The sequence below is a fragment of the Mirounga leonina genome, unplaced genomic scaffold, assembly GCF_011800145.1.
Source record: "Mirounga leonina isolate KUSES-001 unplaced genomic scaffold, KU_Mleo_1.0 Mir_115, whole genome shotgun sequence".
NCBI classification, from domain to species: domain Eukaryota; kingdom Metazoa; phylum Chordata; class Mammalia; order Carnivora; family Phocidae; genus Mirounga; species Mirounga leonina.
The window spans coordinates 101,314,206-101,329,525 of record NW_023270268.1 but is presented as its reverse complement, the minus strand read 5'-3'; the positions used below and the strand labels follow the sequence as shown (position 1 = coordinate 101,329,525).

Genomic DNA, 15,320 nt, shown 5'->3' with positions numbered 1-15,320 from the left:
GAGTCCCGGGATCGAGTCCCGCATCAGGCTCCCTGCTCAGCGGGGGGCCTGCTTCTCCCTCTGACCCTCTTCCCTCTTGTGCTGTCTCTCATTCTCTCTGTCTCAAATAAATAAATAAATAAAATCTTAAAAAAAAAAAAGGGTGATGAATTCAGGATTGGTCATGCTGAATGGGAAATATTTGCTATATATTTAAACAGAGCTATACAGGAAGCATTAGTGCTTAGGGTAAAGGATCTGGGCTCGGCATATGAAATTGGTGGCATTAACATTCTAGTAATGACTGAAACCCTGGACCACCTAAAGAAGGGCAAAGGACTTAGAACATAATGCTGGGAAAACCCAACATTTAAGGGTTGAATGGAGAAAGAAGTCCCTAAAGGATATAGGAAAAGAATATCCATCAGTGTAGAAAGAAAATCAGAAGATAATAGGGTGATCAAAATTAAAGGGGGAAGGGTTTCAAGATGGAGGGAGTAATCGTGTCAAATGCTGAGAACAGTTTACTTCAAACAGTAACAAAAATAGCACTAAAATTTTGTACATGTTCTACTTCATTTATTTTTCTACTTATCAGATAAGTCTTTATATTGTACACACCTCTGTCTCAGCTTGAGTTCTTTGACAGCGATATTGAGCAATCAGTCTATCAGCCTGTGCAAGGGCTAGAGCTTTTGCTTCCAAAAGATCTTGTAGCCTGCTTTCTTTGGACTGTAAGAAAACATACCATCAATCTTTATCACTTACCAGAAAAACATCTATTAAAGCTTAACTGTTAGGTATAGTTAAAATAAGCTTGTACTCACGGCTAATGTGGACAGTTTCATCTCATATACATCCATTATGTCAGATATTCTCACATCATTAATCTGATCCTTTACCTAAGTTTTAATACAACAGTCAAAAATCAGAAAATTTTAACACTCAACACAATAAAAAAATAAATGTCTAGTGTGAAACTAAATCATTAAGACTTAATAATGAGTAACAAAGTAAAAAAATGAATGCTGTATTAGGCGGTTCACAAACATTTCACTAACCTGGCTATTGCAGAAGAGTATCTGGGTAGGACTTGATATGTTTATGGGTTATATTTCTTAAACAGGGGGATAGAGAGGATGGGGGTGGGCTAACTGGGTAAGACTGGGGGGAAAAAATGATTGCTGTGTTAAAATGTGGGAATTTTATGGCTAATTTTTTCTTTCCAAATTTTCTAGAATATTGTTATTTTCATATTAAAAGATAAGGTTTCATTGATCAAATTTGCATCTAAAGTTATTTAAATAAATGTTATAATAAGGGCTAATATTTAGTTGGTATGTACCAGGCAGAATCCCATTTATAATGGCTATTTACCACTCACCACCATTCCAGCCTGAAGTTTTTCTATTAATTCCTCAATGTTCAATCCAGGAACTCTAGCTTTCAAAAGTGGAGGAGTTAAACATTTTACTGATGTTGGAAGACTGTGATTTAGTGATTGCAAGGGCATTCTCCTGGGCATATGTTCTGTTTCCTGTTGTCTATAGGCATTGTTTGCTGCTATACTTTCTCCAAGTCTGAATAGAAGTAAAAAAAAAAAAAAAAAAAAGAAAAGAAAAAAGAAAGAAAGAATTACAAAAAAATGAAGGGGAGCCTGGGTTGGCTCAAGTCAGTTGAATGTCCAACTCTTGATTTCGGCCTAGATCATGATCTCAGGATCGTGAGACACAGTCCCAACACAGGCTCCATGCTAGCTTGAGATTCTCTCTCCCCTTCTCTGTCTGCGTCCCCCATCCCACTTGTGTGCTCTCTCTCTCTCAATAAATAAAATCTTTTAAAAAAATAGAGGAAAAGGCAGTTAGTATAGACTTAGAGAATCTCTAGAATGGATCTTTGGGAATATAAGCCTTCAAATATTTTTGAAGTAACCTTGGAGTCTATGATGAAGCCAAATTTTGGAAAATACCCTAAATATTTGCCAAGGAACTGCTTTTCTACTTACAATCCTTTAAAATGACAATTCCACCTCTGGTCTGGAAGCACTAGAACTAGTGTGTGAGTATGGATTATTTGTAAAAATTAAGTACAACATTATTGCTATTGGTAAGAACATCCTTCTTACAATGGGCAACATCACTTGTCCTTTAGCTATGTCCTTTATCCTTGCCCTTTCTCACTCGGTATCTACTCACCAACCTGACTCCCATTCTGCCCCTTCCATTTATCATGTCTTGTTCCTGCCACATGGTCTTTGAATAAGTTGTTCCTTTACTAGAACATTCTTCCCACCAGATCTGCATAGAGTTGGCTCCTTCTTATCATTAGGTCTCAGTTCAAATTCACTTCCTCAGAGAGGCCCCTCCACCCATACTGACATGCATATTATGAAACTTAATTTTTTTAACTTGTCTCCCAAATAGAATGTAAACCATATGACAGAGGCCCCAAGTCTAATTTGCCGCAGTATCTAAAATGACTAGAAGAGGGCCTGGCACACAGCTGGCCCTCACCAGACAGAAACGTACACCAAAAAACCTACTTATGTACCCACCCACCCATCTATCCAACATATAAATTTACCTTATTTAACTAATATGATATAAACAAAGGCATAAACAGATATAAATAAATGAACACCTGAGATAGTGTCTAAAGAGAAAATTACATAACACCAGTAAGACAGGGGCAGCCCAGATACAAAGACATGGTAGGAAGATTTCATATACAGAGAGAGGATGAGACTCCCACTTTAGTGAAGCTGAAGCTTTCCGTTCTGAAACACTAGGGCTTTCCTTTATGTTAGATTGCCACAGTTGGAGCAACCAAGCCACCACAAAATGAAGCAGCTTCACAGACCATTTCTAGATTTTAACTTGAGAAGCTCCCTATTTATCCATTTGTTTAAAAATACTACTATACAATGAAGAGAATTTTGATTATTTGGTCTCTAGGTCTTGTTCTCCATAGTTCTTAATCTCTTAATTTATGACTAAATTATTAATTCTGAAAAATGAGTTTGCTAAGTCAGTTAAAAGAAACAGCAGAGGGGCACCTGGGTGGCTCAGTCGGTTAAGGGTCTGCCCTTGGCTCAGGTCATGATCCCAGTATCTTGGGATCGAGCCCCATGTCTCCCCATGTTGGGCTCATGGCTCAGTGGGGAGACTACTTCTTCCTGCCCCTCCCCCCAGTTGTGCACGCTCTCTCTTGCTCTCTCAAATAAATAAAATCTTTAACAATAACAGAAAAATAGCAAATATTCTCTTAATGTTTGAAATTAATGAGAATAGTGGACAATTCTGCCTGGCCATTATCTATTCCATTTTCTGATAAAAGCACAAAATTTTTCTTTAGGAATCCCCCCACCGCCCCCAAACTGATTTTCAGTTCATGTAGTTCTCATAGATGAACACTTGGTATCTGCCAAGGTCCCTCATTGGCAAATGACCCAGATCCAGTCAATGGAAGTGATGCTTAGACTTACCATTTAAACAACTGGCAAGGGAAAGCTCTTTGTTTTCTTTCCTGTTTTGTTTTTGTTGGCTGTTTTTTAGTCCTAAAAGCTATGTTGTTTATTAAGTGTTTAATCCTTTAGAGCCGCTTCCCATTTTATTCTCTGGCAAACTTAAGCTGAGGAAGTTCTTCCTCACATCTAATCTAAATTTTTTTTTTTTTTTTAGTATAGCTGACACAGGGAAAGCTCGTTCTATGTAAGAACTAAACTAGTAAGATGTAAGCATAGTCCAGAAGCTACTATGTCAAATAGAAGAGGTGAGAGACAGAGAGGCATAGTGCCTGGAAAACATATTTAACCCACCTAAAGCTAGCTTTCCCTGAGTATAGACCTGGTCTTTTCAGTTACTGGAATCAAATTTTCTTTTAATCACTTGAAAAATTACTGTTATAATGAAGTCTTTGATTCACAAGTTTTCTAATCTATCTATATCAAGGACTACTAAAGACACACAGCAGGATATTCTAGCACCACAAGAGATACACTGCAAATGACTACAACTCACACTAAAGCAGGAAAATCTGGCAGTGGAGCAGCTTCCAATAATATTCCCAGTCCAGACTGTACTTGTTCTCTATTATCTGATGTTAAAGCAAAAGCCAAGGGAGTAATCAGGCGTGGATCCTAAGCAAATCAGAAACCAGAAAACCAAAGGCACAAAGAATAAATAATGTCAGGATTTTTAGAGCAAGGTGAGTAAACAGAGCTAAATCATAAATTAATTCTAGGCAAATTCTGAAAGGTTTCTATCTGATGTTTGAATGTATTTATTAGCCTTTACTTTGTTATAATTATCTATGCAGTCAATATGAACACTAGCTTTAAAAAAATCTGGCAGAAGTTTGTTATACCTATGAAAATCACATCTTAAATATTTTGATGAATTTAAAATATCATCCACAACTGACTGATGTTTTGAATTACTGTTTTATTTTTCTAGCTACTCTTAAAAGAAAATCTGGCTGTAAGAAACAATAGTTAATCATTTCTAATTAAAGTCAAAAATAAAAATAAAATTCAAATTAACTAAAAAAATTCTAATTCAGTAACTGAAACAATTATACTTAAAGCATAAGTCCTTCATGTCAGTAAATATTTTACATTAGTACTTTAAGCCCCAAATCATTTATTCTGAAAAACATCTCCTAATTGACGCAAAATCAGTTTGACTCAATTTTTAAGTTAACAGAGAAAAAATACTAAAATATGAATCCTTTATAGTTATCTACATTTTACAATGTTGAGTGTTTTGTAAGCACTCAAGTATAATCTTATGCCACAAAACCATGTTAAGAGCTGGGCTTTATCTCCATAACCCTCATGGTAACCCTTGTAACTGCTCCCATGGAGGGGGATTCATTATTTTCATTTTGTAGTTAAGGAAGCTAGAGCTCAGACAAGTGAAATAGCTTGCTCAAGTCTGCACTGACGTGACTGACTGATGGGAGTCAACATCTGAACCCCATCTCTTAAGCATTATGCTCTCCAAAGTGTACAAGTGGCTCCCGTGTAAGGTTTCCGTTTTGGCTTCTACCCTGTCCATACAGACCAGAGCCATCTTTGTTTATTATAGTAACTCAATTCATACATGTTTGCTAAGTATCTATTATAATCAGGTTTTGTGGCTATCAAGGTAAACATTAAAGCTCTTATTCAGCTACCATCATCGAAATTTGTTACTCAGCTATTCTCTGCACACCCTCTCTAATCTTATTATCACTCACAATCAAGTCCTTTTCTTCCAGATGTGTCCCTTATCCCCTTAATACCCTACACCATCAATCCCAACCAAAAACTCTGCACTGCAATGCTATTAGAAATAAACGAAGAAACCTAAAGTATGACATGAGAAAGGAAAAAGGCTGAGGAAGCTCTACTATCATGAACATCCTGTACGTTACAGTCAGAAGCATTTAGGTTCAATTCCTGCAAAACTATGTAAAATTACCATGTAGTGGGAACATTATAGCTACTTAAGGCAATTAACTTTCTTCTGATGGCCAATTCTAAGAGAAACATTTTCTAACGATCAAGAATATTAAAACAGAAACTCACACATTAGGAAGCATTTATTTACAAATAAATTTCAATATTTGAAGAGTTTAAACTCACCTGAAGAATTTTATAGAAGCTTACTTCCATACCAGGAACCAACTGTTTAAGTTTGTTCATCAAATCAAGAGTTTTCAAAACTACATCAGCAGCAAGTTTGCTTAAAAATAAATCATATTTAAATTAGATAACTAAAAAAATTGCTTAGAACTTTATTTCTGTCCATAATTCTAAAGAAATTCTGAAAAAATCAACACCTTTGTTTTTAAACCTTAGGAAGATAAAGTACTGTTTCTTTTGAGAAGTAAAAATACAATAGAGACCAGGGGCGCCTGGGTGGCTCAGTCGGTTAAGCCGCTGCCTTCGGCTCAGGTCATGATCCCAGAGTCCTGGGATCGAGCCACGCATCGGGCTCCTTGCTTGGCGGGAGGCCTGCTTCTCCCTCTCCCTCTGGTCTGCCGCTCTGCCTACTTGTGCTCTCTCTCTATCTCTGTTAAATAAATAAATTAAAAAAATCTTAAAAAAAAAAATACAATAGAGACCAACATCCTTATAACTTAAGCCCCCAAAAGAACAAATTGGCATTAATAGTCTAAATTGAAATAGTGTTTCTTTTTCTAATCTCAAATACCACCAAACTTCCACTTTCTGCACCAAATTACTAGCAGCATCAGCAACATGACCTATTTAATTCTTAGCTTTGTCACTGGAATATCAACAATAAAGGGCAACCTTAAGCGATACAGAATACTTAATATTTACCAAATAAATTATACTAAGCCATGTTCTTAACCTCGTACCACAAAGGGAGTACAAAAAATAAAAAAAGGTAATCCTTGTTCTTGAGGAGCACAATTATTGACAATAATGTCATTTATGGAAATTGGAACAAATCAATGTCTAGCATTCAGATCCTCAATAAAGATTTGTTAATGGACTTAATGTGGGAGGGGAGGGATAAAATACTCTATCTCATCACTGTCAGAGAAAATTCACCCTTAAACCATAAGTCTTGACATGCTTAGGAAAGTAACTGTCTTTGTTAGTAGGAACCTTCAATAGTAACTGATTTCCTAGTAATAAAAAAAAGACCCCTGTTTTTTCACGTTTTGCTTAAAAAATAAAATTACTGAGGCAATGCCAAAAAGAGCCTCCAGAAAAGGGAGTACAAAAGACCTTAGATAACCACAATATATTAAAACACAAAACAAACCTAAACAATGAAAAACAAATCACAGATGTTAAGATTATCCTTTCTCTGAAGCATGTAATCTATGACTTGAATGAATTTTTTAAAAACTATGAAAAAACTTAATTCTCTGCTACATCTTGAGTTAATAGTGCATACCCAAGGATTACCCTCCAAAAGAGGAATCACTAGATCTTTTGATTTTTATGTTTGGCATTACCATTTTGCCATCTGGATTTCATATACTCACCACAATTCAGAATCTGCTACCTTTGTTCCAAACCCCAGATCAATCTTGCCATACGTAAATTGTTGTTCTATCAGAGTGGTACATTTGATAGTAGTCAGAGTTTTTGCAACATGCATTTTTAGAGTATCATCTCCACACAGAGGTAAGTTTTGTTAAGGAATACAAACAAAAAATTCTCAACCTTGTATTTGTATAGCACTTTACAGTATTTAGAGTGATTTCATACAAATGATCATGTTACCGCACTTCCATATAGTCATTGTTACATTAGCTCAATGACAGATTAGGAAACTAGAGCTCAGAGCTTAATTAAGTGATTGGTAAGTAGCAAGAGATGGGACTGACACCACGTCTGTTACTGTGCTGGATGTTAGTATTTTGCTAGCAGGTTATTACAATGGTTCAATATTTGCTGAACTAAGGGAAGTTATTTTTTCCTATTTTGTAATATTATAAGTTAATTTGAGTATCATTTAAAAAGGGTCAAATTTGGCTCAAAATGGTACCAAGTCTGAAGCCTGCATATATTACAGATATCTTTACTACAATCAAGCAAAATAATCATGTATCTCTACAGCAGTGGTTTTCAACTTTGGCTGCATGTTAGAATCATGTGGGTAGTTTGATCAATCACCATCTTCCCCCACCTGCCCACCAGGGTTTCATATTACTCCAATTAAATTAGAATTACTGGAAGTGGGGCGCCTGGGTGGCTCAGTTGGTTAAGTGACTGCTTTTGGCTCAGGTCATGATCCCAGGGTCCTGGGATTGAGTCCCACATCAGGCTCCCCCTGCTCTGCGGGGAGCCTGCTTCTCCCTCTGCCTGCCATTCCCCCTGCTTGTGCTCTCTGTCAAATAAATAAATAAAATCTTAAAAAAAAAAAAAAAAGAACTGCTGGAAGTAAGGTTCAGGTGTCAGGACTTTTAAAACATTCTCCAGGTAATTCTAATACATAATCAGGATTGAGAATCACTGCTGTAGGGAAGAAGAAAATTAAGGAGCAGAAACACCAAAAAGAGAGTAAATAGCTGTGGAATTTGTTCTAGGGCAGGATGAAGTTGAGCAAATTCTTGTTGCTGAGATATAAGGAAACTTGACCAGGTAAATATAAAAGATCTGGTTGAGATATAATGGCTCCTTGCTGATAATAATAAAAACGCATTAATGAAATATTTTCAAAATGGGACTTGGGCTTCATAAAGACTTAGAATCAACTGATCTAAAAGAAAAAAGCTAACATAAGAAGAGACCTAAGAAAATCTGAATACAGAAGTTAGGCAGTGACACTAATTGAACTCAAGGTTTTCTTTTTTTGTAATGAATGAATTTGTCTTAATAATATTTGTCTTTTTTTATAACCTAGTATGGTATCATCTTTATTAAAACATTTCTGGAGGCTTTAATTTTCAGTAAAAATTATAATATAAAGCTAAAATACTAACGATTCTACCAATGTTTATTCCCTGATACACTGAACCAAAGATGGCACGACAAACCATCCAGAGATAGCAATTAGCATTCGAGAGTAACACAGCAGTTATTTTAAGAATGTATCTCTTGACCTCAAATTGCGGTAAAAATGTTCAAATCAAGTTTAAAAAGCATTCTGAAAATATTCTTTAAAGTTTTAAACAGAAAAATAAAGGGAAAAAGTCTGGACAACTTTTTTATAGACTCCACATTGAGAATTAGTTCTATAGTTTAAACTCCAATTCAGTAATTCTGAATGGATATATAAGCATGAGAAGTGACGAAATTACAAATAAAGACAAAAATGCAGTAAAGGTAATGCTAGAAAAAAATGAGTGGTTAGTTTCCATATTTTAACAGTAAAGGATATTTAACAAAACTTCAGTGGCCTTGACCATCCTTTCACATTTTCTTTTTAATAAGGCTTCATCTAGATTTTGTTCTGTGAATTGAAGTTGATCAAGGATTGTAGGCAGCAGAAGGGTCACAAAACGGTCAGCTGAGGAACAGTTAGCAGTATCTATAATGTCCTGGAGAATTAACCACCACCAATGATGAAAAATAAAGATGGAATACAGTACGCAGGCATAGTCATCACCAAGCAGCAACATTCTCATCAAATCTCTTATAATTACTTCAATATTTAATTGACCTGTGTCTCCTATTTAAAACCTACCCTTTTATCCAGTTTTGATGGCTATGATGCCTTTTTTCTTAAATGGAACAATAAGGTTTTAAGCTATTCAACTGCAAACAAGACTTTCTGGTGGACTGTGTCCATGATTTGAAAACAAGTATCCTAAACTTGCTAAGTGAAATTACAATAATTAAATAACCACCACTGGTCTTAATACTTTACAACTATGAATATTCCCAGCAAGAATCTTGAAGAGTTTTTTAAATGCTAAAACTGGTTTAACAGTCAAGACCACCATAAAACAGAAAGTAATTTTACTCAGCCATCAGAAAGGATGAATACCCAACTTTTACATCAACATGGATGGGACTGGAGGAGATTATGCTAAGTGAAATAAGTCAAGCAGAAAAAGTCAATTATCATATGGTTGCTCTTATTTGTGGAACATAAGGAATAGCATGGAGGACATTAGGAGAAGGAAGGGAAAAATGAAAGGGGGGAAATCGGAGGGAGAGATGAACCATGAGAGACTATGGACTCTGAGAAACAAACAGGGTTTTAGAGGGGAGGGGGGTGGGGGGATGGATTAGCCCGGTGATGGGTATTAAGGAGGGCACCTATTGCATGGAGCACTGGGTGTTATACAAAAACAATGGATCGTGGATCACCACATCAAGAACTTTTGATGTATTGTATGGTGACCAACATAACATAATAAAAAAAAAATTAAAACAGAAAAAAAAAAACAACAAAGTAATTTGTGCATCACCTTTGACGAATATATTTAATCACTCATATACATTTTTGTTTGTGCATAGGATCCAGTCATGAGAGGAAATACTCTAAGAAGATATTGTGGTAGGCAGAATGGGTATAAAAAGAGAGACAATAGTAGAGAATGCTAAATGACCTAGATAGTAGAATCTACCAGAATGTAATGGCCTCTAGGGAAAGAATTTTTGTCTGTATCCTAATTGCCTAGCAGTGTCTGGCATGTTCCACTCCATCTTAGTGAATGAATCCAATGTTGTTATATTAATCCACTAATAAGCTAATAAAGAAAGTAGACAGTCTCTACCAAGATGGAGAAAGAGAATGTGACTACTGCAAGAAGTAGGCAGACAACAAGAAGCTTTACAAGTCTCAGGTAATACCTTTACTTATTACACTGAAAGGAGTACATATAAGCTATTCGGTGCAAAAAAAGAAAACACCAATGTTCCTGACTTTGCCCAAAAAAAGGAAATTCAGTAGCTGAATGAAAGGGAGTTAGTTAAAAGTTTTCCTTGTGTATAAAGTGTATAAACAATTAGAAGTTTATTGTGGACGTTTTTGAAAGTAAACTGTTCACTGAGAATCATTAAATGTAAGTCAATTTGTCTATCATTATATTACCTCAAATATTTCCTTGAACAACTCCAAGGCTAAAATAGAACAGTTTTCTGACCCATCCAGAGGTTGGCTTGACCAACGAAGTAGAGCCACAGTAGGTTCTAAACATTTAGAACGGCTTCCCAGAATGGTGTTGCCAGATGGAGACTGTTCAAATATCATCTGAGTGAGCACGTGGCGCAGCTGAGTCACTGAACAGAAGGCAAGAAGTAATTCTAAAACCTGTGCAATATAAAGTCTTCGTTAAATGTCAATTTCATTGGCCTTTAATGTACAGAGTAACCAAGTGATGAAGCTGAAAATGACACATTTTTAAAGAAGATACTCTAAAACAAAAATTAAAGAAAGCTTCCAATTTTTCTTTCAGTAATATTTTTCAAAATGCGGGATTAGGTACCATAAGGTTACAAAGAAATTTGTTAATGGTAGTTACTCCTAGTAAGCAGGACTATGAGAGCCAAAGGAGGGCAACTTCAACTAATATCATAGGCCTTCTATAGTACTTAATTTTTTTTTTCAAAGCACAGATGTTTTGTTTTTACAATGAAAGAAGAAATTAAAAAATAATATTAGAAACTACAAACACTTGCTGTCATGCTGAGATTCAAGAATTCCTATAAAGCATACTTTAGGATAATACTGAAAAGTGGCATTCCCAAGCTTTAAAACCTTAAGTATGGCTATTTCCCACATGGTTTGCACATTGTTGACTTTATACCTATTAGCTCCTCTATTCTACCTCAGTTCTTTACCTCATAAATTGGGCCTTTATAACATCACATAACATCCCACACCAACCTATTTATTAGCTAAATTAAATTCTATCTCATTTCATATACTACCAACCTAACCTATCATTAAAAAAAATTATTGGCATCTCTTTGCCTATCCACTTACTTTCTACCTTTATCTGTATTTTTATAAATTACATATAATTGGGATTTGTGTTTTGATCAACTTGATGGCATCTGATTTTAATGGAATTCAGCCCATTAGCATTTACTATGTAACAAATGATAATCTTTGATTTATTCATTTTCAAATATAAATTATAGTACTTATTTTTGAATAGGTAATACATTTACTTGGTTCCATGGCCAAACAAAGCAGCCTGATCTCTGGCTACACTCCCTGAAGGCAAGCAATGTTCTCAGTTTCTCTTTTCTCTTACCAGAGACATATTATACCCATATAAGAAAATACCTTCTCAATATACACTAAGTATAATGTACAGAAGTAAACTAATCAATCATTATTACAAAGGTGGATGGTTTTTCAAAACTGAACATACTGGTGCAACTGGCAACCAGAAGAAGAATTCTACCAAAACTCCTGGAGTCCCTTGTGTCCCCTCCTAGACAATGCCTCAAACACTCCTCTCCGTCAGATTTCTGACACTGTAATTTTATCTTAGCTATTCTTGGATCTTTGCATTTCCATATAAATTTTTTAATCAGCTTGCCAGTTTATATAAAACAAGTCACATGGAACTTTATATATAAATAGAATCTTATAGTGTATATATACCCTTCCTTCCATCTGACTTCTTCAGCTTAGCATCAGGTTAGTGAAATTTATCCATACTATTGCACACAGTTGCCCTTCACTCATCCTAATTGCTGTGTAGTACTCTAATGTATAGATGTATCACAATTTATCTACCCATTCCATTACTGATGGCATCTGGATTGTTTCTAATTCCTGCCTAAAAGGAGTAGTACAGCTATACATGTCTTTTGGTGAACATATATATTTAACTATTTGGGGTAAATACTTAAGAGTGAAATCGCTGGCTCATACTCTATGCACATGTCCAAAATTTCTAGATAATACCTATTTTCATAAGTGGTTGTGCCAATTTTCAGCCCCTGAGTACTACAACCTTATGGGTTTTTTATTATTCTCATCTATATTTGATGCTATTCATATTTTTAATTTTAACCACCTGGTGGGCACATAGTAGCATCACACTACCAATTTGCATTTCCCTGTAGATTAATAAAGTTGAACAGCCATTTCATATTTACTGATCAATTCTTTTTGTTGTTGTTCAGATTATCTCTTGGGTTCAGTGTTTCTTTGATTTATATATACATGTTTTTAAATACATATAAAAAAATAAATATATTTTAGATCAGGGTCCTTTGTTGGATATATGTATTGTAGATACCTTTTCCGTGTTACCAGCGGTCTTTTTGTGAACAGAAGCTCTTAATTTTAATACAGTACAACTTAATCAACTTTTTTCCTGTACAGTTGGTGCTTTTGTTTCCTATTTAAGATCTTTGTCTATCCCAAGGCTGTAAAGATATTCTGTTAGGCATTTCTTCTATAAGTTCACTGTTTACCTTTCACATGTAGATCTACAATCTTTCTGGAACTGATTTTCACATTTGATGTGAGGTAGGAAACAAAATTCCGTTTTTTCCCACATGGATATTCAATTGACTCAGTATCATTTATTGAAATGACCATTTTTTTAGAACTGCACTGTTATCAATCAGGAGACTATATGCTATGGTATGCTTTTAAACTGTACTCTGTTTCAGGGGGCTAGCTGTCCACCCTTATGACAGTACTGCACTGTTTTAATTATTGCAGCTTTGTAGTAAGTCTTGGTATCTGGTAGTATTAGAAGTCCTCCAACTTTGTTCATTTTTTTCAGGATAGCACTAGTTATTTTTAGACTTTCCCAATGTCCACATACACCAAAACCAAAACAAATATAAACACAAAAAAACACTAAAACCTGCTATGATTTTGAAACTCTTCTAATCTATGAACTTGGTATATCTGTATTATTTAGGTCTTTTATACCTCTCAATGTTTTGTAATTTCAGAGTAGAGACTTCGTGTGTGTTTTGTTGGATTTCTCTCCTAAGCATATGACCTTTTTAAAAAAATAGAAAATAGTATCATTTTTAAAACTGCATTTTCTATTTAACATTGTTTACATGTCTTTTGATGAGCTTATGGACATGTTTGGCTTGGCTATGTGGTTTAGGAGTGGAATCGCTGTGTCACGGTATATATATATTCATTAGGCACTGTGAAACAATTTTTAGTACCAGTGAGTGAAGACTTGAGAAGGGTTCTAGAGTATTGGTAATGCTCTATTTTCTGATCTATATAATGGTTATATGACTGTGTTCAATTTGTAAAAATTCAGAGAGCTGCACACTTAAGATTTTTTTGCACATTACAGTTTTCAAAAGTTTAAAACAAAAAGTCATGTTTTTACACACCTTTGAAGAAGAATCAGGATCCTTTCCATTAAGAAGACCTAATACTTGATTGAGACATGAAGAAAAGTGCTCATACCTAAGTTTAAAATAAAAATATACATCAAATGATAATCATGAAATTGATCCATCAAATAGGATTTATATACAAAATAAATACAAAATTTAAGTGTATTTTCTTTCATCTATTTATTTTGAGCTTCTATTATAGAAGTCTGTAAAATTTCTACTTATAACTTGAAACATTCTATCACTATGATATACATAAATTGGCTTTGTTATTTACTGAGCAGTGAAAAAACAATGATTCCTGTGGCAATAAATAAGTCATTGAAACTTTCAGTACTTCGATTGCTTTTTTTTTTTAAGCTATGTTCAGTTTGTAAAAATTCAAAGAACATGAAATATTCTAATAAATTAGGCAGCTATTTATTTATAAAGCACTTATAACAGCTAGGCATTATATTAGGTTCTGCAGATACAGAGGTAAGGCGCAGGGCCCTGTGTTACAGAACTCTAAGAGCTACTAGAGGTACCAACCACATTATTGTCTATGTGACTAGTGCATCCTGTGTTTGAGACAATGATGCTCTGTGAGAGACCTAAGAGTCTAAGAATGAAGGCAGAAACATAAAATATTATATAATGTAAAATACAACACTATCATGGAAAAATACATAGAATGCTAGGAGGATGAATATCAAATCCAGACTCAGTGTGGCAGGCCTAATCAGATGAGGTTTCCCACCCTTGAGTCTTAAAAAATAAACGGGAATTAGACATATAAAGCCGAAAGTATCCAGAGGGAAGAGCACATGGATACACAAAAGGCATTTCTAGCAAGTTGGAGATTCTATTTACTGTCTGAAGTGATTAGACTAAAGTACATAAGAAAATGTAAAGAAACAGGGCTGAGAGGTTCCCAGAGACCAGATTTTAGGGGTTATACTGAGAATTTGTTTACCTTGAATGCAATGGGAGATCACAGATTTTAGAAGGGACATATGGTTGAGGGAAATGTTTAAAGTCAAATATAAGTGAAGGGAGTCAATGGAATGAGAGACATTGAAGAGACAAAAGATACTGTTGAAAAAATAGGACAGAATGAGATTTAATGCACAGAATAAAGGGATGTGTCTATGAGCAAAACAAGATGACACTAAGTAAGAATTGGTATAAACACAAGTAATTTGGTTTAAGAGCAAAAATTTGAAAGAACTCCAATCAGATGGGATTCAGTTTTGTTTTTTTTGTTTTTTTTCTGTGAAACAAAGATAAGGTCATCTTCTGAGTGAAAAGTGGCAAGAGTAAAGTAGTAAGTATTTGAAAGGGCCACTGTAGGAAATGTGAAAGAAAGCTGGGAATAAATATGAGAAGTGCTGCCCAAATAAAGTTAGAGGTAGTGAACATGTAGAATACAGATTCATAAAATGTGATTTTTCTCAGGTTTTGATTAGGAACCCAGACATTAAATTAGACTTTGGAACAGATTCAGGAACATTTTGCTAAATGGTATAGCAAATAAACAAGAAGACAATACAATTAAACGTAATTTCCTTTCCAGAGGTGATTCTGGAGTTTTAGGCTAGATAAA

General features: G+C 34.9%; 1 protein-coding gene across 1 annotated transcript in view; it reads right to left on the bottom strand.

Annotated features, from left to right (window-relative positions):
- Window positions 1-15,320, bottom strand: part of CIP2A (cellular inhibitor of PP2A) — a 35,915-nt gene that overhangs the window by 9,819 nt on the left and 10,776 nt on the right. The window contains exons 8-16 of the mRNA XM_035000215.1: window positions 13,730-13,805; window positions 10,488-10,706; window positions 8,826-8,985; window positions 6,985-7,126; window positions 5,606-5,705; window positions 3,999-4,117; window positions 1,364-1,559; window positions 807-881; window positions 601-711 (exon numbers count right to left, since the gene is read on the bottom strand). Coding sequence (XP_034856106.1) covers window positions 601-711; window positions 807-881; window positions 1,364-1,559; window positions 3,999-4,117; window positions 5,606-5,705; window positions 6,985-7,126; window positions 8,826-8,985; window positions 10,488-10,706; window positions 13,730-13,805 — 1,198 coding nt within the window. The remainder of the gene's footprint in view (window positions 1-600; window positions 712-806; window positions 882-1,363; window positions 1,560-3,998; window positions 4,118-5,605; window positions 5,706-6,984; window positions 7,127-8,825; window positions 8,986-10,487; window positions 10,707-13,729; window positions 13,806-15,320) is intronic.